Source organism: Callithrix jacchus, chromosome 17 (genome assembly GCF_049354715.1).
Source record: "Callithrix jacchus isolate 240 chromosome 17, calJac240_pri, whole genome shotgun sequence".
NCBI lineage: Eukaryota > Metazoa > Chordata > Mammalia > Primates > Cebidae > Callithrix > Callithrix jacchus.
Window position 1 is genome coordinate 62,508,287 of NC_133518.1, and position 23,596 is coordinate 62,531,882.

The following is a 23,596-nucleotide window of genomic DNA, read 5'->3' on the forward strand; positions in this document are numbered from 1 at the left end:
AGGGTCAGCAATCTTCAGCCTGTGGGCCAAACATGACCCACCACCTGCTTTGTAAATAAAGTTTACTGGAATACAGCCTTTATTTGTTACATATTGTCTGTGGCTGCTTTTGTGCTACCATGGCAGAATTGAATAGTTGTGAGAGAGACCTTATAGCCTTCTGAAAATATTTACCATCTGGTATTTTGGAGAAAAAGTTTGCCAGGCCCTGCTCTAGGTGATCTCATCCTATCTCATAGCTTTAAATCGTAATTATATGTGACATCCAGGTGGATGTCTCCATCCCAGATGTCTTCTCTGAAACCAGGATCTTGGTTAAAGATAGCTGAAGATAGCTTGATCTTCAGCTATCAACTTGTCATCTCCATTTGCCCAACCAATGGGCATCCTCCAACTTAATTCTTTCCAAAACATGTTCCTCTCTCAGTCTTCCCATCTTTAGTACCATCCACCTGGGAGCTTAAGCAAATAACCATGGAACGAACTCTTCTCTTCCCTTCACTACCCAAATCCACTGGTTCTTCCTCCAAAATATATGTTTAATCCACCTACTTCCTTTTTTCCGCTGCCATCATCACAGTCCAAATCATTATCATCTCCTAATCGTCTCCCTTCTGGCTTTCTCATTGGCTTTGGATCACTTTAATATTTTCTTGACACAGCCACCAAAGAATACTGCTTTACAGGCTGCAAATCAGATAATGTCTCTTCCCTGTTTAAAACCTTCAGTGGCTTTGTACTGTATTTAGAACAAAATCCAAACCTCTACCAAAAGATGGCCCTTCCTCACTTCTCATCAACCCTCCCTCTTCTTTGACATAAACCAGAACAGCATATTCATTCTTCCTTGGGCACTCCAAGTTTTTGCCTGCCTCAATTCAAGGATGCTGCACATATTCTTTCCTGTGTCTGATATCTTTCTCCCTTCAGCTCTTCACAGGACGGAGCCCTTCTCATTCATTTGGATGGAACTTAAATGACACTTTGTGTGTCAGGAACCTCTTGATTCCCTGAGAGGCTTGAAAGCCTTGAGTCTCATCACATACATAACAACATTTGCTGTCTCAGAAAAAAGATGAAGGGCTCTCTGTGCACCAAAATCCGTGCGCATTAAAAAAAAAAAAAGATAAAACGTTACATATTGCAGTAAGTGGATGTTCTTAGGCTTGAAAGTTCCTGGGAGATATCTGCCTGTCTAAAATTGAACCAGTTTGTTCTTTTACATTTTCATCACAAGAGAACAGAGATGGGGCTGTTTATTAAACCTACCTCAACTGAGGTTATGGAATGACAGTGCCAATCATCTCTGCCCCAAAAAAGATTGTAAAAATGATTAAGACATTTCCTGCCCTTTGACGGAGCTACTAAAATTGAGGAAAGTTCTCTTTAAAATGTAAAGAAGTATGGGTCTCCATCTCACTACTGAAGTGCTGAAAGCATGTGTAATATATTTTGGGGGAAAACTAAAGAGGTGCACAAAACTTTTTGAGCATGCTTTCTTGGACTGTCAAGGTCTGGAGTCTTTGGACTCATTGCTTATTAAAAAGGACTCCAAATTACTTCAACTCCAGAGATGTGAGCAGGGGCAAGCTCCTGGAACTTCCCGACCACTCAACTTTAAAGCAGCCCTTTCTCCGGATCCTAACACACATGGAACACTTATGAAGGCTCAGACCTGTTTTAGGTTTTCTTAGGATCGTAGGATATGATAGCAAGAACTTCTGAGCTATACATTCCACATGCATTTTATCTGATCATGAGAAAACTGAATCCCAAAGGGATGAAGTGACTTGTCACACAGTAGGTGGAGGCTACTAGGGCCATGACTCACTCTTGCTTTGCTGTATCATTTCTCCTATTGTAGGTCGGGCCTTTACTTTCCCAACTGGGCCCAGTGTTGTAGGGTTAAAGAGCTGCTATGGAGGAAAGGGAGTAAAGGGACTTGTCTCAAGCCTGGGGATTGACTACCTTCTCAGGATTTCTGCCAAATTATATAAAGCCTTGAGTCACTAGATCATGCAAAACTCTAACCATTTTAGAAACTTTCACTTCATCAGTCCTAGGAGTGTTAATTAGTATGACTCCTCTTCCCCTACAACTACTATAATGGTGTAATTCTTATTAAGTGAACACGATGGCTACTGGGTTAATATTCAGATGATGTTCCCGAAGTGGCCCAATAATACAGTCCCAAGAGATGATCTAAAGAGAAAACACAATAAGATTGTATGATCAAATGATGAGTTTGGGAAATGACACCTTCCATGCTCCTCTCTTGGAGATTCAAACACATACAACTTTGAATGACTTTGTATAACAGCATTTCCTAAACATGTCTGATTGAAGAACCCTGTGTGTATCTTGTAACATCTGTTACAAGGATTCCATGAAACATACTTTGAAAAACCCAGTCATCTGCTCTGTCAGATATATACACTGGAGCTAAGGCAGGAATACATAACATGTATTTCTCAGATTACACGCCAAGAACAGAGAGAAGAAATCTGCAGAAGGGGAGTGTCCTTTTTTGGGTCTTTACCAAGGACGAAAGCTACTGGCCAGAAAAGGCAAGCTGGACACATGGAAATGCAAATCCCCAGGTGGCCATAGAACAAGACCAGGGCCTCTTGGGCTCTTGAGTTAAGTCTGTTTTGGTAGGAATAGAAACTCAAAGTTCTCCTCTTTTAAAACATATTGTACACTGAATTTGTTTCTAATTTTTTCCATTGGTATTTAGTAAAAGCTTTTTATAGTTCTAGCCTGTTAGAACTCTACAAAAGGGCACCAAGGGGAGGCTTTTGTTCACAATCCATTACCAAGCAGAATATACTTTTACAAAAATGTGCTTGAAAAAGTGACAGTATTTTACTTTCATAAAGGGAATGGATTCTGATCTGGTGCAATGGAAAAAAATTGCTCTGATTAGAACATTGAGGTAGAAACAAGATACTCTTAGGGCCCAGGCTGATGGAAGCAGTTCCAATAATTGAATTGAGAGATTTCCAAAGGGAAAGGGACTCTTATCAGGCAGTCCTGGTGGCCTTCTCAACCTGGACACCTCTTTGTGGGTCTAAATTTTGGAGTAGCATGTTTTATTTCACAAAGGTTTAGCACATTTGTCCAAAAGATACCACAAACTCAGTTACAGCAGCCTTTTACTACATGAACTATGTCAATTTCTAGGATGAGCAAGTTAAAGGGAACAGGCTTTTGTGGTTCCACAAAGATTATAAAATAGACTCCAAAATCCTTAGGTCAGTGATTCTCAAATGATGGTTTCTGAACCAGCAGTATTAACATATTCCGCAACTTCTTAGAAATGCAAATTCTACAGCCCGCCCCAGACCAACTGGATAAGAAACTCTGGGGGGTGGGAATAGCAAGCCCTCCAGGGGATTCTGACACTAGGTAAAGTTTGAGAACCACTGTCTTAGTAAAGGCTGAAGTTATTCTAGCTGGTCTGTGTCAACGTTTTCAGCAATACCGGCTGTTACTGTGAGCCCTGGATTCTCAAAACTCCTTTCTGTCTTCTTCAGTTTCTGTTTTCTCCTGGTCCTGGCGGGTGTATTGGCTTTGTCCTTGATCTAGAATGTTTTAGGCCTAATTAGGCTAAAAAAAAATGGCGTGCTCCACGTTGCCAGCACAGCTCAATTTTCCTGGCCTCTACATTGAGTTTTGGTGAGCCTGCACTACCAGTACCATAGTACTTAACAAACTTTATCATTGTCACGCCAGACTCCAAAAAGGAGCAGTGATAGCTGACATTTTTGGGTCTTTGGACATAGTACTATCCCAATAGCACAAGCCCTCTGCTTCCACCTAACTCCACAGTCATAACCTATTCATGATAGACCAGAAACCTCCATGTCATATAGCCTTTTCCCATATGTCTCCTCTGTCTCTGGACAGTTCCTTTCAGTCATCTTCAAGGGATCATCTTCTCATCTGTCTTTTACAATTGGCCATACCTTTGGTTCTCTTCTCAGCCTTCTTGTAACCATACATATTCTTCCAGGTGAAGTCATTAATGTCTACGCCACAGCTATTGCCCCTGTGTGCAGATGGTGCTCAGTCTCCCTTGTGCCTTCCAGACTTGCATTCCAGCCACCTACCAAGACCCTTTCCTTGGATTCCAAGGTACCTCACATACCAATACTAAACTCAGTGTGTTGGATTCTGCGTTGAGTGCTTATATGCATCATCTTATTTAAACATCATAATAGTCCTACAGCAGCTATGGCTGGCCACACTTTAAAAAATATTTTACTTTAAGTTCTGGGATAATATGTACAGAACGTGCAGGTTTGTTACATAGGTACACGTGTGCCTTGGTGGTTTGCTGCACCTATCGACACATCATCTAGGTTTTAAGACCAGTGTGCATTCGGTAGGTATTTGTCCTAATGTAGCCACATTTTTTTAATAGATGAAAAAAATCTATTTGTCTGAAGGGGCACAATGGGTAATTTGAAGAGTGAGGATTCAAATCCAGATCTGTTCAAGTAGACATTGCATACTCCGACTTTTCATTACAGCTTATTTATCTCTCTGTAGCTTCGCCACAGCCTTTAGTCACAAAAGGCCAACTATTCTATGCTGCTACTATTTTAATTAAACTCATCATTTCTTATTAAGAGAAAAGTGGGCTAACCCAACAGGTTTCCATGCCTCTGATCTTACTCTGATCTTTCAACTCAGCCTCCACATTGCAGCTAGGGGAATTGATTTTAAAGGAGAAGCTAAAGTATGTCACCTATTGCCACTCTCACAACCCCAATTGTAGTGTGCAACAATGTTTATTTTTTAAGATACAGTTTTTAAAGACTTAGAAGTCTTTTGTAATGTGGCTCCTGACTCCTTTCTACTCCCATCTCTTGCCACTTGCTCATATCACCTGAATGCTGGCCATGTGCAGTTCGTTTGAACAGCATCTCTCTGGCTTGCTCACACATTGTTTCCTACACACAATGGCTCACGAACTGCGCTAACCACTTTCATATAGATCATATCATTTCAGCCTCACAGCAATCTTGTTCACAGATCTTTTAGAAATGAGGAAACCGAGACTTGGAGAGGTTCTGTAAATTGCCCACAGTCATAAGACTGAGAAGCGGTATTCTAAATGCATGCAGATACCGTATTTATGTACAAAATAGTATGTCTCTGTTTTCCTGCCCTTACGCCATTTAGCAGTTTACACTGGAGTCTGGGAAACTGTGGGACTATGATGACTGACGTGCAGGGATTCTTCATGGTTTGTCATCTGTCCTCTTTGATGGATCCAGAAATGTAAATGTTTTAGGCCTAATTAGGTCAGACAAGCGAATTTATACACCTCAGACAAGGGCATTTATACATTCGGAACATTACTAAACAATCTTTGCTGGATGTTTAGTCCATGAAATTCTCTTTTGCACATTGAGAAATAATATATAGTCTGATTTCAGCCTAAATTCAGGATTTGCTCCATTTAAGTTTTCAAGTAGTGAATTGTAGGCTCCAAAATTCCCAGACATGTTTGTACTACTCCAAGGCCTTTCTTGCACAGTATTTCCAGTGGATGGAACAGTGCTGATTAAAGACTGGAGTCCTAGCACAGTGCCTTTCACGTAACAACCCTGGGATAAAGATCAAGGGTTTTCTTCTGACTGTTATTTCCTAAGACCAAAGGCAAATCATAAAGTCCTCTTGTGCTTTGAGAGAATGAGATACTATTCAAAAAGAGCTCAGGATCCAAACCAAAAGAACAATGCACATATACAAAAGTGAATAGTATAGTACTCTTAAGGCTGGAGATTGAAAGAAAAGTGAAAAAAGTTTGAAATATACTTCAGACCATTGTTATTATCATTGAAGTCTTCTATTTTCTAAGCCAACAGTGGAATGTCTGCTCTTTTTTTAATAAATGAACATTTGATTCAAAAGCAAACCTTAATGAATCTAATATAGTCTCATGTGGCTTGTAGAAAAAATGTAAAAATATTTCAGTTTTGGTGTAACTTTAATTAGACAATTGGCTTCATAATAATTGCATGGTGTCTTCATAACTAAACAATGAGACTGGTTGGGAAGGTATATCCATTCATTTTGCATGGTGGAAAACTACCCTACATAACTACTAAGGGAAGAGGTTAGTATTGAAATTTAGCCCCTTTAGTTCCTATTCTAGAACTTACTTTTCCCACTTCCACACCATGCTTTTCTAAGTGGAAAATTATTTTATTGTCTTGAAATTTCTGGGTGACTAATAATGTGTTTCAACACAAATTCTAAGATCACTTCAGTGATTACTCTGTTTTTCCAAAGATGTGCTTAATCTAATGTCACATTGTATATTTATCAATATGTTTCCCTGTATCTCTAGAAAAAAATGCTCTTCCATATTTTGTTTTTCATAAATACCATTTATGTTTTGCTTAATATCACATAGCAACTCATTTAGAGTATTTTTAAATTTAATCACCTAGAGAAAGTAAACACATTTCCCCTTAATGTGTTAAGATAATTATTTCATTGTAATTCACAATGATCGACTTGATGTGAAAAGTTGAGTGGTTGTTTAAGTGGAATAATTTTGACATTTAACAGCTACAGTATACTTTCTTTATCCCAGAATAACATGTCAGAGATTAATTTTGAAACAAATTTCCCTAATAATAGGAATAATGAATGAGCAATTGAATCGTCTGCATTTACTTTGCTTTTTCACCCTTAAGAACAACTAGTGCAAAATTTAGACTATGCCACAACTGATGTATTTTCAAAAGATTTATTCTTTGTCAGTAAAGGCTCCTGTCCTACATCATACTTGAAAATGTTATAAAAATAATAAGAGGTAAAAAGTTCAAAGTACTGATACACACTATGTTGTGGATGAATCTCAAAAACAGTATGCTAAGAGAAAGATGCCAGTCATACAGGACCACATACTGTAGGGTTCCATTTTTGTTGTTTTTCCGAAAAGGCAAATTGACAGGGACTGAAAGAAGAGTGGTCGCTAGAGGCTGGGCACAGGAATGGGGCCTAACTGTAAATGACTCAAAATTTCTTTTGGGATGATGGAAATATTCTAAAATAAGCCATGATGATGGTTGCACGCCTCTGTAAATATACTAACAATCATTGAACTATACATTAAAACGGGAATTTGATGGTATGTAAATTATATCTCAGTGAAGCTTTATAAAAATAGATGCAGGGTTACAAATAGCTTGAGTTAATTAAGGCTGATTCTCAAAATAAAATAAAGTTTACATGATTTATGTATCAATACCCTGTATGTTATTCTCCCAGATCTAATGGAGATACACCATAGGAGGAAAACATGGCCCTGACTCTGAAATTTGCAACCCAACTAAAAATAGATGTCAGCAAGCAGAAAACAGCATCCTACACACTGAATACTTCAAGCGGTAAGTGAACATTGAGTAAAATGGAATTATTTTTGAAACAACATAGGTTACATTCTTCATTATTCTTTCCTAAGACAAATGCTAGCCAGCCAATAGAATTTTCATCATCGCTTGGTTGTCAACAGAGTCACTGGTCATTTCAAGCCTAGACTTGAAACTCTGCCAACATTTTCTGTTTGAAAATCCTATGAAAAGAGGGTGCACACTTAACTTTTTATTCTCAGCTTACAGTACAATGTTGGACACATAGAACACACTCAATTTAAAACATTGTCAGTATAAGTCGAGATGAATTCACAATATCCACTGAATCAAGCAGGCATGTTCAGAAGCTACAATTAAATAAGACAGAACACAGTGAATACTTGGACAAAATTCATCATAGGATTAAAAACAAAAGCCCCAATTCATTCTGATGGGGAATAGGGATACACAGAGGAAGTGATGTTTGAAGTGGGCCTTGAAGGATGAGTAGAGTAAAAGGATTTGTAAAAGTTTTCAAAATTAGGATCTACTTCATGTTGATATCCTTGAGATCCAAATCTAGAAATGGCAAATTGAAATTTTTCATTTTCTTTCAAATGTCAAAACATTCTAGAAAGATACACAAGCAATATCATGATTAACCTAAGACATACTCTGATCTTAGTTGTTTTGTAATTTAATATGATTGGATTGTGGAAAGAAAAGAAGGTTTAGTTAAAACACGAGAAGAGAATAAAGTGGCTGTATCTATTTTTTGATCTTCAGAAAAGTCTTCAAACCGTGGACAATGTGCTCTTTGTCCCTACTACAGAAAAAGAAGTTCCCTCGGTAAGTATCATCCTATCAATCCAACCTTAAAAATATCAGAGGGGACCGAGAAGCAAAACAAATAACTTTTTCTTCTGACAGTCACCTTTAGAGCATTGAACAGATGCTTATAAGAGGACTTTTAGAAAATATACTTTCTTCTAATCCAGTGAGATAATGAGTAGGCTCACCAATAAAGATCTAGGCCTGCTCACACTGAGATATTAGTGATTTGGAACATTGAAAACTATTTCTACATCATATAATTGAATTAAAAATTTTATAGGAACAAACACCATGTGATATGACAGTCTTTTAGTATCTCTGTTCAAAATGCATAATATGATTCTAATCGTGAAGAGAGGCTGGGTGTGGTGGCTCACGCCTGTAACCCCGAGCAAAGGAGGTGAAGGCAGGTGAATCACTTGAGGCCAGGAGTTCAGGGCTGCAATGGGCTCTGAGCTCACAACTGTACTCCAGTCTGGGCAACAGAGTCAGACCTTATCTAAAAAAATTCATGAGGAAACATCAGCTAAACTTAAATTAAGGGACATTCTAAAATAATAATCAGCCTGTATTTCTTCAAGAAATATTTCATCAATGGCATGAAAAAGAAAAACTGTGAAACTGTCCCAGACTAACAAGAAACTGGAGGACATTATGCTAAGTGAAATAGGCCAGGCACAGAAACAAAAACGCTGCATGATCCCACCTGTATGTGGAATGGAAAAAGTCGAAATCGAAGCAGAGTAGAGTAGAATGGTGATAACTAGGGTCTGCAGGGGGAGGGTAGGTAGAATGCGTAGATGTTCATCAAAGGGTAAAAGTTCAGGATGTCTAAGTTCTGCAGATCTATTGCACAGCATGGTGACTATATTTAAGAAGAACTCACTGTATACTATAATATTGCTAAAATGTTCTCACCACAAAAAACGGTAAGGATATAGGTGATAGATATGTTAATTGGCTTGATTTAATCACTTAAAGATGTATAATGTGTCAAAATACAACATGTACATGATAAATATATACAATTTTTATTTGTCCATTATACTCTAACAAAGCTGGACAGGTGGTGGGAAAAAGAAGCAGAGTAAAGAGTTAAAAAAGCAAAACATAAAATAGATGATCCTGACCTGGATCCCAGACCAGAAAATAAGATTGTTATAAAGGACAATTCCTAGTGGCCTGTCCCAGCCCTGTCTAGAGGAATGAAGCCTTTGAAAACCTCTTAGAGACAAGTCCTCTCTCCAGCCCTCATCCTCACCTCAACTCCCCCTCCAAGGGGGTGGCAGGAAGGATAATTCGTAAAATGTAAATAAAGTCAATACATGAGAAAATGGTTACGTCAATGTTACATGTCTCAATTCTGATAATTGTACTATGGCTTCCTACAAAAATTTCTTTAGTTTTAGAAGCTATTTAGAGTTAAAAGGACATGACATCTCTAACTTACTCTCAACTGGTTTGCAAGTAGCATAATAATAATATGCATATGCAAACAAACACATACAGAGAATGATAAAAGAAATACAGTAAAATGTTAACAATTAGTGAAGCCAGGTGAAGAGTATGGGAATTATTTGCACTATTACAATTTTTTGGTAAACCTGAGATTAATTTAAAACAAAATATAAAAAGGAATTTATAGGTCTGCCTTAGGAGCTCTTCTGAGAAAACATACAATTTACTCAACCTTGAAGACGTGGTGGTCCTTTGCCAACAATTAAGTTTTCCCACTTCAACTCTTAGAAACAGAATCCAACTCAGAAAGTAAGCAGATTTGCAATGAAACAAGTAAAACCAAGTAGCTTTTGATTCTTCAGATTGATTCATGTAATTTCACTTTCTAGTAGTGATCTCCAGGCTTATATTCCTGATATCAAAAAGTCTTACAAACCACAGAATGGGCATTCATTTCTTTTTTTTGGGAGAACAAATAAGACTCAAGCATAGAATGATCACTTCAAAGGAAATTTAAGAATGAGCATGTCGTGTGTAACCAGGAAAAGATACAAAGAAAGAAATTCCCTACTTCTTGTCATAAATATTAAGTGCGATGAACCCATTGCAGATACCTGTTTCCCTGGAAACCCACTCAATTGAAATTGCTGCAAAAATTAACATGTATTTTTTCCCCTTAAAGGGCAGTAGCTTCTTTTACTTACACAGTTTTGACCTTTAGTTTTATATCTTAGTCTTATTATAAGAAGTTATTTCCAGAACTAGGCAAACAAAGAGCTGAATACGTATCTTTTCATTAGTCCTGAGGCTTAACTTACAATAGTATGGCCTTTACAGCTGTACCAGATGTCTAGGGCAAGTATGGGTGGCTGGGGTACTATCTGCCAGTCATAGAGTATTGCAGTCTAGGCTAATAAACCATCAACCCACACACGATATTCTTACTCAAATGCCAAATGACTTTATCATATAGATAATTGAGTTAAACAGGCACAGGTGCAGCATAGTTCTGTATTTTAACAGGCAGTAAAGTTTAATAAAGCCAAGTCCCTCGTATAAGCCAACGCTGACAAATGTCATGGGGATACAGGTTCACAATATATAATCATCCTGTGTCAGGTCAGTGCCGTGGAGAATAGCTCTGGACTATGGAGGATTTCTGACTCTAATCTTATTTGAAAAGCTCAGCTGGTTCTGAATTTCTGGGACCCTGGCAGTGTGGATAGAGGGTCATATTTGTTCCAGTTCAGTCAAGAAGGCTGAATTGGCCAGTAACTGAAAGACCAATCTGTAAATACAGCTCACAATTAGAATTAGCCACAGAATAGAATAACTGGAGAAAGAAACTGGCCCTGTGCCTGGGCAGGTCATAAGCACAGGTGAGACGGTTCCCGTGGGTACACGCTTCTTAGTCTGCAATGCCACCATCAGAGGCTACCTTTGGCATCAGGTCACTGCATCTGCAGGGTACTCAAAACCCAAAGCCTCCCTGTCCTGGAGAGGTAAGGATGTAAGTCAGTACTGGTCACCAACACCTTCGGGGAATACGTTTTTTTATGGAAAATGAAAATGTTTTCTGAAACTGAAGAGGGAAGAAGCCTAGACTTTGTAGAGAACTGAAAATGGGTTTGGATAGCCCGAAGACTCCTATGTTCCTGGGAAAAGATGTCCTCAAGGGAAATAAGGACGCTGAAAGAGATGATTTAAGGCAACTGATTTCCTAACGTGTCGTGGAGCTGGTATTACGTTTTCAGGATGATCATAGCTTGTTTTAGGGGGCCAGTAATGATTTAATGTATTTTGCCTTGTCTTCCCCACAAGCAGAAATATGATTATCATACTGGAGGAAGGCCACTTTAAAAATGGAGTGTAGATTCATGTTTTTGGTTCCTCTGTGGTCAATTAATCTCTATGTTCTTTGTTGGAGAGAATGATTGGTTTAGCCAAGGTGAAATAGCTGGTTAAGTGTCAAAGCCAAGAACCAATGGTCATCTGTTCTAAACATTCTCCAGTGTGTTTACTAAGTGCTGGTCAACATCCCTAAGACACGATGCAGCAGACCAGCTGTGTAAGGTGAGGCTTTTGGGGATCTCTTGATAGCCTATCATCATTATGGCATTCACACATTTGCCTAGATTTGGCTGAAAACTCTTTGTAGTTTAAACCTATGCTCAGGGTCAGGCCTTGACAAACAATGAGATAGGTGATGTTTGTCTTTAGAGCATTGACAATGAGGTGAGTGCTGCTCACAGCTGACAAGCTGCACGGTGTTACTTGGCAGTCCAGTTCCTTATTATTCTTTTCTTTCTGCCTTATCCCTTGCTATCCTTACCCTGTTCATGGCCTCCTTTTATTCTCATTCTTTCCATTGTCTTTATTGGACCCTGTCAAGAGTAAAGGGAATTTTATCCGATTCATCCATTTGGAAAAGCTAATGACTTGACAAGATATCCAGCCAGTAAGTTTGTGTTTTGAAAGACCACAATGAAAGGGCAATGGTAGAATCAAAAGCATTCAGGGCAACCTGTAGGAGATGTCCTGGGTAAGGGAAAGACTGATTCTAGTGGTCACCTACGATGCCTTTGTAAGGCTGACCCTCCTATCAATATCTTTCCAACTTCAATGCAAGGTCCATCAGCCATCCACTTGTATCTAATTTTGTCTGAAAACTACCTGTTGGAAGAGTCAAGGGATTTGGCTATTGATTCTGTTCCTTCTGTGTCCATAATATTCCTGGCTATAGGAACTTCAATCCTGTCAGTCACAATTTACTGGTTACTCTTACATGGGCATTCTGCACTCCTAATGCCCAATCTGCTTCTCACAGTCTTTCTGCCTCATTGTAAGAGTAATAACTCCCATTTACTCAGCACCCACTGTGTCCCCTGAGATCATTTAAGAGCGTGTTTCTTTCCACAATTCTATGAGAGAGGGTCTCCATTTTACAAATGAGAAAACCGAGGCTCAGGCAAACTAAGTGACTTCCCCAAGTTTCAATGGCTGGTAAGTGGCAGCATCAGAATATGTCCTCAGATTCTATAAATAGATACGTGCTGACCCCCTACTGCTCCCATCACAGCAGGTCTGATGGCCCTGCATCCTTACCTGACAGGAGATCACTATTTCCTCTGCAGTTCCAAATTCTTTCCTTTGGGTCTGGAACATTCTTACCCTTTAGAGGCATAGGGGATTATAACAGTAGAGAGAGCTCTGACCCTGCAGCCACATTGCCTGAGTTGGAATTCCAGTTCAGTGACTTCCTTTTCCCCTTGATTTCTTATTTAAATTTTAAAATTTTGAAAGAGTCTGAAAGAAAAAAATACTTTGGTTGGGTGGCTATAGACTATTTTTTCAACTGTTTATGCCTCTACTAGAGCTGTGTACATGATGTTTTGTTTTGCTTCCTTTCATTTATTTTATTTTATTTTTTTTGAGATGGAGTTTCACTCGTTACCCAGGCTGGAATGCAATGGCGTGATCTCGGCTCACCGCAACCTCCTGGGTTCAGGCAATTCTCCTGCCTCAGCCTCCTGAGTAGCTGGGATTACAGGCACACGCCACCACGCCCAGCTAATTTTTTGTATTTTTAGTAGACAGGGGGTTTCACCATATTGACCAGGATGGTCTTGATCTCTTGACCTCGTGATCCACCCGCCTCAGCCTCCCAAAGTGCTGGGATTACAGGTGTGAGCCACCGCCTTTCATTTATTTTTAAACAGTTCAATGTATTTCAAGGTCAGAAAGGGTGGCAAAAACTGGAGGAGGTGGGCACAAGGCTAAGAGGTGTGTTTATATTCTGAGAACAGTTATCATTGTTTAGTCTCTCCTAAGTGCCAGGCTCTATGTTGGGTGCTTTACACATATTACCTTTCATCTTTTTTCTTTTCTTTTTATTTATTTATTTTTGAGACAGAGTCTCACTCTGTTGTCCAGGCTGGAGTGCAGTGGTGCAATCTCAGCTCACTGCAATCTCTGCCTCCTGGGTTCAAGCGTTTCTCCTGCCTCAGCCTCCTGAGTAGCTGGAATTACAGGTGCAAACCACCACACCCAGCTAATTTTTTTTTTTTTTTATGTATTTTTAGTGGAGACAAGATTTCACCATGTTGGCCAGGCTGGTCTCCAACTCCTGACCTCAAGTGATCCACCTGCCTCGGCCTCCCAAAGTGCTGGGATTACAGGCGTGAGCCACCGCACCTGGCTTTTCATCTTATTATTTTTTTAATAACCTTCATTGAAATATCTTTCATCTTAACACAAATCTGAAAGCTAGATATTATACCCTGTTTAAAACTAAGTTACTGAGGGTTACAGAGGTTAAAAAATTTTCCCTGAGCTGATCATATAAAGAGCAAGAAATCAATTTAAGCCTAACTGTGAAGCATATGATTGTACCATTAAACAAATGACACACATCATTATTCATTAATGCATTCATTAATATTCATTAATACATTCTTTGTAAATAGTTTTGAATGTGGTTGCCTATGGAGTTAATCCTTATTTTACTCTTTTCTTTTTAAGGTATCTACTGAAACAAGTTTGATGTGTATCTGGGAACTTTTTCTATACATATTTGTAAACACACAATTATAAAAACTTTAAATGCTGTTAATGGGATTACACAATTCTTAATATGACTTTCATTAAGCATTCCTAAAATCACTTCTTTTAAAAAAATCTGTTTTTTCATTTTTCTAGTGAATGCTTTAGACCTGCCACAATTTATTGGAACATTCCCCAGTGGACAGACATTGAGATTGCTTCCAGTTAATCAGTAACAAAAGCTAAGATTCAGAGAACACTTTTGAACAGACTTGTGTCCCGTGTTTCCCTGGGACAGAGTAGGATGAGAGGTATGGTGGGGCTCATCTGCATCTTTCGGCATGACAGACACTGTTCTGGTAGCCTTGGAAAAAGCTGGGTGGTCCATCCCCTGCTTTCTGCTGCATCTCGGTATATTTCTGATACCCACCTTCCTTTGACATTGCTCTGTTTCCAGTTTTTTGTTTTTTCTTCCCTCCTCTCTCACTGGTAGCTTTTTTTCTCCTTGACCTTCTATTTCTGTCTGCCCCAGTATACTCATGGGGTACTCTTCCCTGCCTTTGAAGTACCAAATCACACAGCGATCTGACATATGCCAGAAGTGAGGAGAGAGCCATTGTTTTCATGTTGATTGCTAAGGTTCCCAGAATGCCTGTGAGTTAGATGAATCACTGGCACTCTCAGCTGGGACTGCAGATCCTGATGTATGGTGAGTGGGGCAGAATGGAGAGCAGAGATGGATGGAGCAGATGATGGTACTGGCAGAAGGGCTCAAGATTTTTAATCCTTCGCCTTCTAGAATACTCATTCGCCTGGAGATATCCTTGTATTTTACTTAAGGACAAAGATAGCAATCATCTACTGAAAATGTGAATGTCTAACATGAAGGATTATAATGCACACAATGACTTGTATCTATGTCTCCAACTTTGGGAACACTTTGTTATCTTGATAAATGAGGATGGTACATCATTTGAAATTGTCATCACTGATTTGATTCATTTTTTTGTCTTCATGAAAAGCATGAGTTAATAGTTTTTCCTTTTGCTTACATAAGATATTGTTTAAAAAAATACTTTAACTTGTCTAATTCTTGAGGACTGGTTTAATAAATTATGATACATCTACAAGCAAGAATAACCTATAGCCAATGAATGTCAGGACTCAGAAGAATAGTTAATGATGTGGGAAAATGTTCCTGATATATTGTTAGGCATTAAAAGCCAGTTAAAATGGCATGCCTAATATGACCCCAGGTTTATAAAAAATAGACATGCATAGAGAAAAGACCAAAATATAATAACAATGTATAGTGCTTACTCTTGGGGGATAGAACTTCAACCAATTTTTAAAAAGTATTTGCAATTTTAAAAATTTGTAGAACTTTGTTTCTGCCGTGAACATATAGGCTCTTATAATGAGAAAAAATAACTTGTTCTTAAAATGATTTTGACTCATTCCTTCTTGCCTTCCTGGGTATCTAAGAATCAGTTTTAAAAATATTAAGCACAGAGACATTTCCGTGAGATCACTGATTGCTGCTCTCCTTTTTCTGAGTCCACCAGAGAGTGGGGGTGAGTCCCTGCCTTGTTTCTTCCCTTGGGTTTCAGTGTTTCAGGAAGGTCCCTGATTGACATCAAAGTATAGAGACCTGACTGCCTGGGTTCAGCAGGGCTGGTTGGGTCCAACTTCAGGGGTCCACGTATCTGTCTGGAGCCCATCCTTGTGGGACTGGGGAGACCCTGGGCTTCCCAGAGAGAAGTACAGCAGGGCATGAGAGGGCAGAGGGGAGAAGCCTTTTAAGAATTCAAGGGAGGATCAGGGCCCCAGTCAAACAGTGTGGGGTTCTCAGAGGGGCTCAAGACCCAGGGGGATCTGCTATAAGGCAGTAACTAAGCAGACCTTCCAGGTGGGAATGGAGATAAGCCAGGCCCAAAGAAAGGCCCAACCAGGAATGGAGGGACTTAAGTGGCTCCCCACATGCAGTCAGTAAGGGAAGAAACATGCACACTCCCCAAGTGCCCACCAGGTGGCAGACCTTTTCCTGTGCTACAGGTTTTTTAAGCGTATTCTCAAACAGGTCATGATATCCAGGTATTAAGAATCTGCACTGGGCTGGCGGGAACATAGATGGCTGCATCCCTCTCTAGAGCTTCCAACTAGTAGTCTGGGTGGGGCTTGAGATTCTTATGTCTACCAAACTCGAGGTTCTGATAGTGCCACTGGTTGGTACTACCACACTTTCAGTAGCACTGGATATATCATCTCAGACTGGGAAGGGAGGAGGACAGGGAGTAGGATGTGGTCCTCATGGCTGAGCAATCAGTTCAAATTGTGATTAAAGTGCTTTTAATGCCTAACAAGAAGTGTGGCATGGAAAGAGCGGGTGTGGGTGGGTAGGGTGAGTTTCAGAAGGGAAGGGGTCACTTGCTCCTGATTAAAATAGCCTCTGATACTCCAGCAGATTCAAATTGTGGGCCCTGTGACAGAATATAAGGGCCCCAGAGCTCTCATTCTAATTAAATGTGTTACCAATTAATTCATTTAGGATACCTGCAGCAGATAGAAGTATAGGTATATGCAGATTAAAATAAAGGCAGTAAGACCAGTCACAGTGTCTCATGCCTGTAATCCCACCACTTTGGGAGGCTGAGGTGGGTGGATCACCTAAGGTCAGAAGTTTGAGACCAGCCTAGCCAACATGGGGAAATGTCTCTACTAAAAATACAAAAATTAGCTGGGCATGGTGGTGGGTGCCTGTAATCCCAGCTACTCAGGAGGCTGAGGCAGGAGAATTGCTTGAACCTGGGAGGTGGAGGTTGCAGTAAGCCAAGATCGTGGTGCTGCACTCCATCCTGGGAAACAGAGCAAGACTCCGTCTCAAAAAAAAAAAAAAAAAAAAAAGGCAATATCCAGAACAAAATGAAAAACAAAATCTTAGATAGCTACCAAAAATAAGCCTAGAGAAACAATATTTAAGTTTACCACAAATATAAATCAGTGATTTCCAAACTATTTGAAGTGAAAGACTATTTTAAAATCTGGTTCATTATGGACCAATACATGATTCTACTGCACAAGACTCTTTTACACAATTCAAGCCACATGTGGCTGACCAGGCAAGTTTGACAACACCCAACTGTCTTTATCCTGTTCAGTGAGATGAATTCGCCGATCATACATTTGAATGCCAGTGGCAATGCCAAATTGCTATAAAAGTTTCTAAAGCTTACTCTCAGTTTCGGTATTTGCACCAGTAGAAACGGTAATAACCACTTTGCAGAAGGGTCCCAGTCCCCAGACCTCACTAGAGGTGCACTGGTCTAGCCTGCTAGATGACTGATCTGGCAGATGGGCTCACTGCACAACTTCAAGCCGTCAATTTGTTCTTTGGATCCTGTTGTGCAGAATTAACTTTTGTATCCTCAGCACTATGTTGTTCTTATTGTTTCTATCTGGGGTCCTTGGAACAGGGCTAGTTGGATGTCCTTTTGGCCCTGCTGCCATTTTCTTATGCTTGGACATCAAGGACAATATCCTCTATACAGTAGATACTCAGTAAGCACTGATGAGTGAATGCATGGATTACTAGCCCAGGACTAAGATGTCAAGCAGCTAGGAAATACATGCCCAACATGAACAAACATCAAAATAGAACTCTCTTCATAGTAACAATATAGAGCTGACAAACAGAGCAGATGGAGAAGAACCAACTCTATAAGGAAAGGCTGCCTAATTTTATTGCTGTCCTGGACTCATTTCTGCCTCACTCAATACACGTGCCCATTTTGAATGAATGATATTTAGTTTATAAGTTTCTTGGACCACGATGACATAGGTTTCCTGGTGGCATTTTCATGCTGAACCAAGGCATTGCCTCATGTCTATGTCAAGGTGGACCCTGGTGGTTACTCTGGAAAACACAGGACAGTTATTTTAGTTGTTTTCCTGTTAATATTAGAATCTTGAGAAAGGACTTTAATAATTTAATTATATTTTCTTATTACATCTCTGACTTTCCGTGAAAGAGAGCTGAATGAATGCAGAATGGATTATCAACAGTAACCTCCCTGAAAGCTCATGCCCCACTCCACATCCATCTGAAATTCTCCTCTTGCTTCATTCCTTACCAGGCTCACAGCACAGTTCAAGGTATGTATATGATTTAATGATGCATAGCTAATAATAATGATCATAACAACAATGATAGCTGCTATTCAGAGAGACCTATAAGTCAGGTACTTTGCTAAATGCTTAAATACATCATCTCACTTAATTGTACTAATAATCATATAAGTTTGCTCAAGGACAGAAAGTAGAAGGGCTAGGATTCTAGCTCAAATAGGTCAGTCTCAAATATTTGTGGTCTTAACCACTCTACTAAGCATTGCATATTCAAATAGAGACTGTTTCCTCTTGCTTTTAAGATGGCCAACAAACTGAAATATGTAGTGTTGGGAACTCTAGATATGTAAGGCCAAGATTTATTATAAATGATAGAGACATAGATGGACTCCATGAATGAATATATGAATGAATATGGGTATCAACTGTGAGAGAATCAAATTGCATTTATGACATTATTAGATCACAAGGATGCTAGAGTTTCCTATTGGCATTTCACTGTAAACTGACATGGCTTTAATGCCAACCCATAAAATTTGGAGATATAATCTGGTCACATATGCTAAGACGAAATCTCAATTGTATTACAAGCAAATGTATTTCACACAAACACACACACACACACGTGTACACATGCACACACACACATCCTACATCCTGACTCCTTTGAAAAACTTTAGTTTGCTTTTTTCTAAATAGCCATCTCAATTTCTCAAATGAGAGAGAGTCCAAATACAAACGTTTCCAAAGGGACATGTATAGTTTTGGCTGCACTCAAACCAGAGCTCATAATGCTATTTCACTATTACTTTTGAATAACTCTATTTCCAACTGAAACAGTCAATTTCCGAGGTAAACTGGTAGTTTTCAGGAGCTTTCAAAGTATTGTCAGAAGACCTAAAAGACCAGTTCTTTTGCAAGAAGGATAACTATAATCATGCGTATATGTTCAAAGTAGAAAAGGTGTAAAAGTCCTTCATGGCTTATACATGGGAGTCTTTGAAAACTTTCATTATTACATATTGGTATATGATTGCGAGATTTTCAAAACACAATTTAAAACTTCACCATGAGTCACAATCCTCAAAGAAAAGCTAAATAGACCTCCTCCAACTTAAAAAAAAAAAGACTAAACTGAAAAAGAATGGGAAATCACATGAACTTAGACATTTAAAGATAGAAATTGATCTCTTGGACATTGAAAGATACAAATTGATTTAAGAAGCAAAGATTTTGGGGAGCCCTAAGACAATAAAGTGATCAGCAGAAAGACATCTGTCAGGGTGGAGGCGACCTGAGGTAAAGAACAGTTAAATCTAATGCAATCAGGAACTTAGGCCAGTTTAACGTTTTTTTTTGCCTTATGAGGTGACAACCTCCTAACACCATAATCTCTCCTTTCAGGATGATGACACAAGGATTTAATGAGTAGAAGACAACAACTTAAAACCTCTCGTTTGAGCATGAATTGTCTAGGTTAAAGGTAGGCACTGAGATCCCATTAGCTACTGGCACAATTGGGAAAAGAAATGTACACATGCACAGACACACTTTAAAGCAAGACGTCATAAAAATACAGTGATGCCTGTTTCTACTCAGACCCAAGAATAGGATTAGAGCCAAAACTAACAACCCCTCAACTAAATAGAGAAGTAAAAATGTATTTGCCCCAAGAGTCCCAGCACAATGTGAAGCTGAAAGGAACTGCCTTTCTTTGGATTCCCTTATTTATTTACATTTAAAAGAAGATTGGAAGATGACTATGCCTAGTAAAAGAACAGTTGGAGAAAACACGTGGACACCATATATTGGAAGAGAAATGTAGACCACGGAGTACAAAACTACAACAGGATTTTTTTTTCCCCCTTGTTGAAACACGTGATAATGGGCTAATAAAAATCTGGTTACCTTTACATTTCTTCTCCTCCGTTTGGAAGGTCTGGGCACTCGAGACACTCTGGTCGTTCACATCATCATGGTCCAGATGGAATATTGAGCTAGTCCAAGTGGCCTGGATGAGATGTGGTGATGACTGTTCATTTTTCAACGTGCTACGCCTCTCTGAATGGCTCTTCCTATGTAGGCAGGCTTCAGACATTCCTACTAGCTTCCAGTCGTGTTCTCGGTCTGGACGGTGCTTCGGTTTGTCCCAGGCTGTAAGGCCATTTTCTAAAGGGTTGAAAAACACGAGATGACGAGCTGTTGGCATTGTCAAGATTTGCTGAGATGCACAGTTCTGGAAGGCAAGTTGTTTCTCAATTCTTTTGGGCTGACAATATTCACATGCCACTTGACGGCAGTGATAAGATGCAAAATTTGTCAGCCTTGGGCATTTAGCCACTGCAGTTGGATTGCCTGTTGGAGTAATCAACACATTCCCCCTTATTTTAAATGCCTAGAGAGACATTAGTTCCTGCATGGCAAGGCTGTACTTTCAGCAGCCCCACTTCCACAGCAATGGCCCAGGAGCAAGTTTACACACCAATTTATGTTACTGCTTAGATGACCATTTGAGGTCTTGAGGGTCAGGGCTGGCCGTGAACACTTTTCAGATCCTTAGGACATAAAACACCCAGGATTCAGCCTTGTTTGACTTGGGTTTTATCACAAGCTGACCTGAGGGACACCCTGTTACTTAAGTGGGACGTGCTCACGTGGCCGCACCGACAGTGGCAACTCTGTTTTTACCACCTTCTGCCCCTGATGGCCTACAAAAAGAAAAAAAAAAAAGTGGGATCTTACAAATAAAAGTTTTATAAAGGGCTTCAGTATAGTCCCAAGTTGGCAATAAGAACAGATGAAGAAAAGCAGATAGCGCTTTAGCTGTGGGACAAATTAAGAGCCCAAATGATAGAATGATGAGCTTAAAATCTCTTTGGTTAGAGTACAGCTGGTTAATTTATATATATTATACATATATATATATATTTAATTCAATTTATAGGGACTTGAGAGTCTGGCCTACAGAAAATGGGAAAAAGTGTAATATGATGAAAAATTTCTGACGCTAACCTGCCCTGGTGGCAAATTTTACTTCCTTAAATATCTTTACTGTACATGGATATAGAGAGCAAAAATGAACAAGCTAATATGTATACATATTTGTATGCATGTTGTACACATTAAAAACACATAATCCATCTGGTCATCCATATTTTCAGAAATTCTTAAGCTACTGTTTGTCAAAATTAGAAAAAATATAATATAAATATGTGAGTCCTCCTTTTCAGAGTTTATGCAGTCTTTTTAAAGTGATTATATATGGTGATTAAAAGACTACGATTTATATCTGAATATTTTTTAACACTGAAATTACCAGAAAGACCATGGATACCCATATCCCTGGTGCTTAGAGATACAAGTCTATCCTGACCTGTGCATAGCACAGTGAATTTTAAGCTGACTTTCAAACATTTAAAGTGAATTTAAAAATATTTAACATGAGGGTTACTGCTTTAGGTTTTCATAAGCACCCTCTCGAAAGCTACCAGACATCTTTAGCTAATGTTGGTTAGGAGGGTTTTTCTGAAAATGTAAATTGCTCTCAGTCACTTTTGAAAGTTGCATTTACCCTTCTGGGTTTTCATATTACTATGAGAAAATTCCAATGCCCATACACACTGTATTTCTACTCCAGGAGAAAACCATGAACAAAATAATAATCGACACGATTCCTTTGTCATAGTAAATGGAAATGCTGTTGACTTGAAATGGCTTAATTTGGCCAGTTAGCAGTAAGTCTCCTTTTAAAAACTGTGTACTGTACTAGCTTTTGGGTGTAACATTTGATCTTATTCAGAGAAGAGCTCTGAAAATTCACTCTATGCAAAGGGCTGTGCTAAGCATTGTATTAGGTACATTAAATAAACATATATTCTTCCTTTTCAGAGTTTACATGGCATTATTCATTGCATGGTACATCAGAAAGATCTGGACTTCTACCAGTTTCGACTGTGCTAGCTACTGCTGCAATTACTGGCACTTATTCTCACTATCCATTAAAAGGCAACGACAGATTGAGATCTTGAAAGATTGTATTGCATTTGGAGCTAAACATATCCATGTATAACTCATTTAAGTACCATTATCCATAAGGGCTTGAAGTTTTCATGAGCTAGCTATAAAGTTACTGAGTGCAAGGGTTAATTCTGGGCCGAATGAGATTGATTTTATTTCTACAGACATGAAAAGTCTTCTCACCATGCATGTTTTTTATGGCATCTGCTTTATTTTTAGAGACTCTAAATCCTCAGCAAATTGCATCTCACAAAGCTTAATTTCAATATAATGTTAAAGTTCTTACACTATTTTGAAAAGCCTTCAAGATTTGATTTTTCTGCAGAAATTTCTAAAATTTGGTATTCATTCCCTTGATCCTACAGAAATTAAGAAATACAGTCAGACTGGGTAGTCATTACTCCTTAGGGAAACAATGCTTGGATGAGAGACGCTGAAAGGGGCTCCACTCCAAGAGGACATTCCCCTTAATGTGCAGCCTATTAAAGCTTGCTTGGCATGTCCCTTGTGCCATCAAGAAGGGGCTTTCTTCTAAGCAGGGGAGGCTACACTTGGGGTGAGGCAAGGGATAGGATTGCTTTCCATTTTCCAAAGAAAAGCAGCTGAGTTGGTTTGGGAAAAGGGCTTCATTCATGGGAGGCATTTACAAGCTCATAATTACTGTCTGTAATTACATTCGCAATAATGATATTCAGCTGCTTAATTGGCAAGTTTACTGGTTGGGCACTGCTGGGAAACCTGGAGACTGAGAAGTCCCGGTTGGGTCATGGGAAAACGCAACAGAAATTTATTTAAGGAGGATTCTTGATTCTTATCCTTGCAAGAACAGGGGGGCAACATGCAATTCCTATTCCATTCCCAAGGAGGGTTTAGTCACCCATGACACCAGGCTCCTTAAATGCTACCTACTGGATATACTGTTGTTGGTGAGAACTACAAGTTACCTCCACATACCTATGGTTGGCAATAATGGTTTTCAGTAATTTCCTATGTCTAATGCTCATATCCTTCTGTTCTTTAAAAAATCACACAAATGGGATATTTCTCTTTAGGGAGATTAACATCTCGAAAGGTCAAGTCAGTGATTCTTAAACCTTGTTGTGTATCAGAATCACCTGAGGCACTATTAAACAACACTGAGGCTCTTTGAAGTTGGATAGGGTGCGGGCATGCGTACATCTATCAAGTTCTCCAGGTGATTCTGATACCCAACAGCGTTTGAGATCCACAGGGTTAAGATAAAT

General features: G+C 39.2%; 1 protein-coding gene and 1 long non-coding RNA gene across 19 annotated transcripts in view; one reads left to right on the forward strand and one right to left on the reverse strand.

Moving 5' to 3' along the window:
- LOC118148771 (uncharacterized) overlaps positions 1–20,249 on the forward strand; it is an 88,684-nt gene extending 68,435 nt beyond the window's left edge. Inside the window, exons 2-6 of one of the 2 annotated variants that reach the window (XR_013528700.1) lie at positions 4,016–4,137; positions 7,294–7,412; positions 8,163–8,225; positions 18,239–18,362; positions 19,740–20,249. This is a non-coding gene — a long non-coding RNA (uncharacterized LOC118148771). The remainder of the gene's footprint in view (positions 1–4,015; positions 4,138–7,293; positions 7,413–8,162; positions 8,226–18,238; positions 18,363–19,739) is intronic. The other variant, XR_013528701.1, reaches the window with a different exon arrangement.
- The window catches only part of THRB (thyroid hormone receptor beta), a 388,999-nt gene that overhangs the window by 51,337 nt on the left and 314,066 nt on the right, over positions 1–23,596 (reverse strand). For 13 of the 17 annotated variants that reach the window (XM_035277784.3, XM_035277782.3, XM_035277783.3 and 10 more), the window contains one exon: positions 20,244–20,504. In XM_035277784.3, coding sequence (XP_035133675.1) covers positions 20,244–20,504 — 261 coding nt within the window. Of the gene's footprint in view, positions 1–12,773; positions 12,975–20,243; positions 20,505–23,596 lie in introns of all 17 variants that reach the window. The other 4 variants (XM_078354408.1, XM_078354407.1, XM_078354409.1 and 1 more) reach the window with 1 other exon arrangement.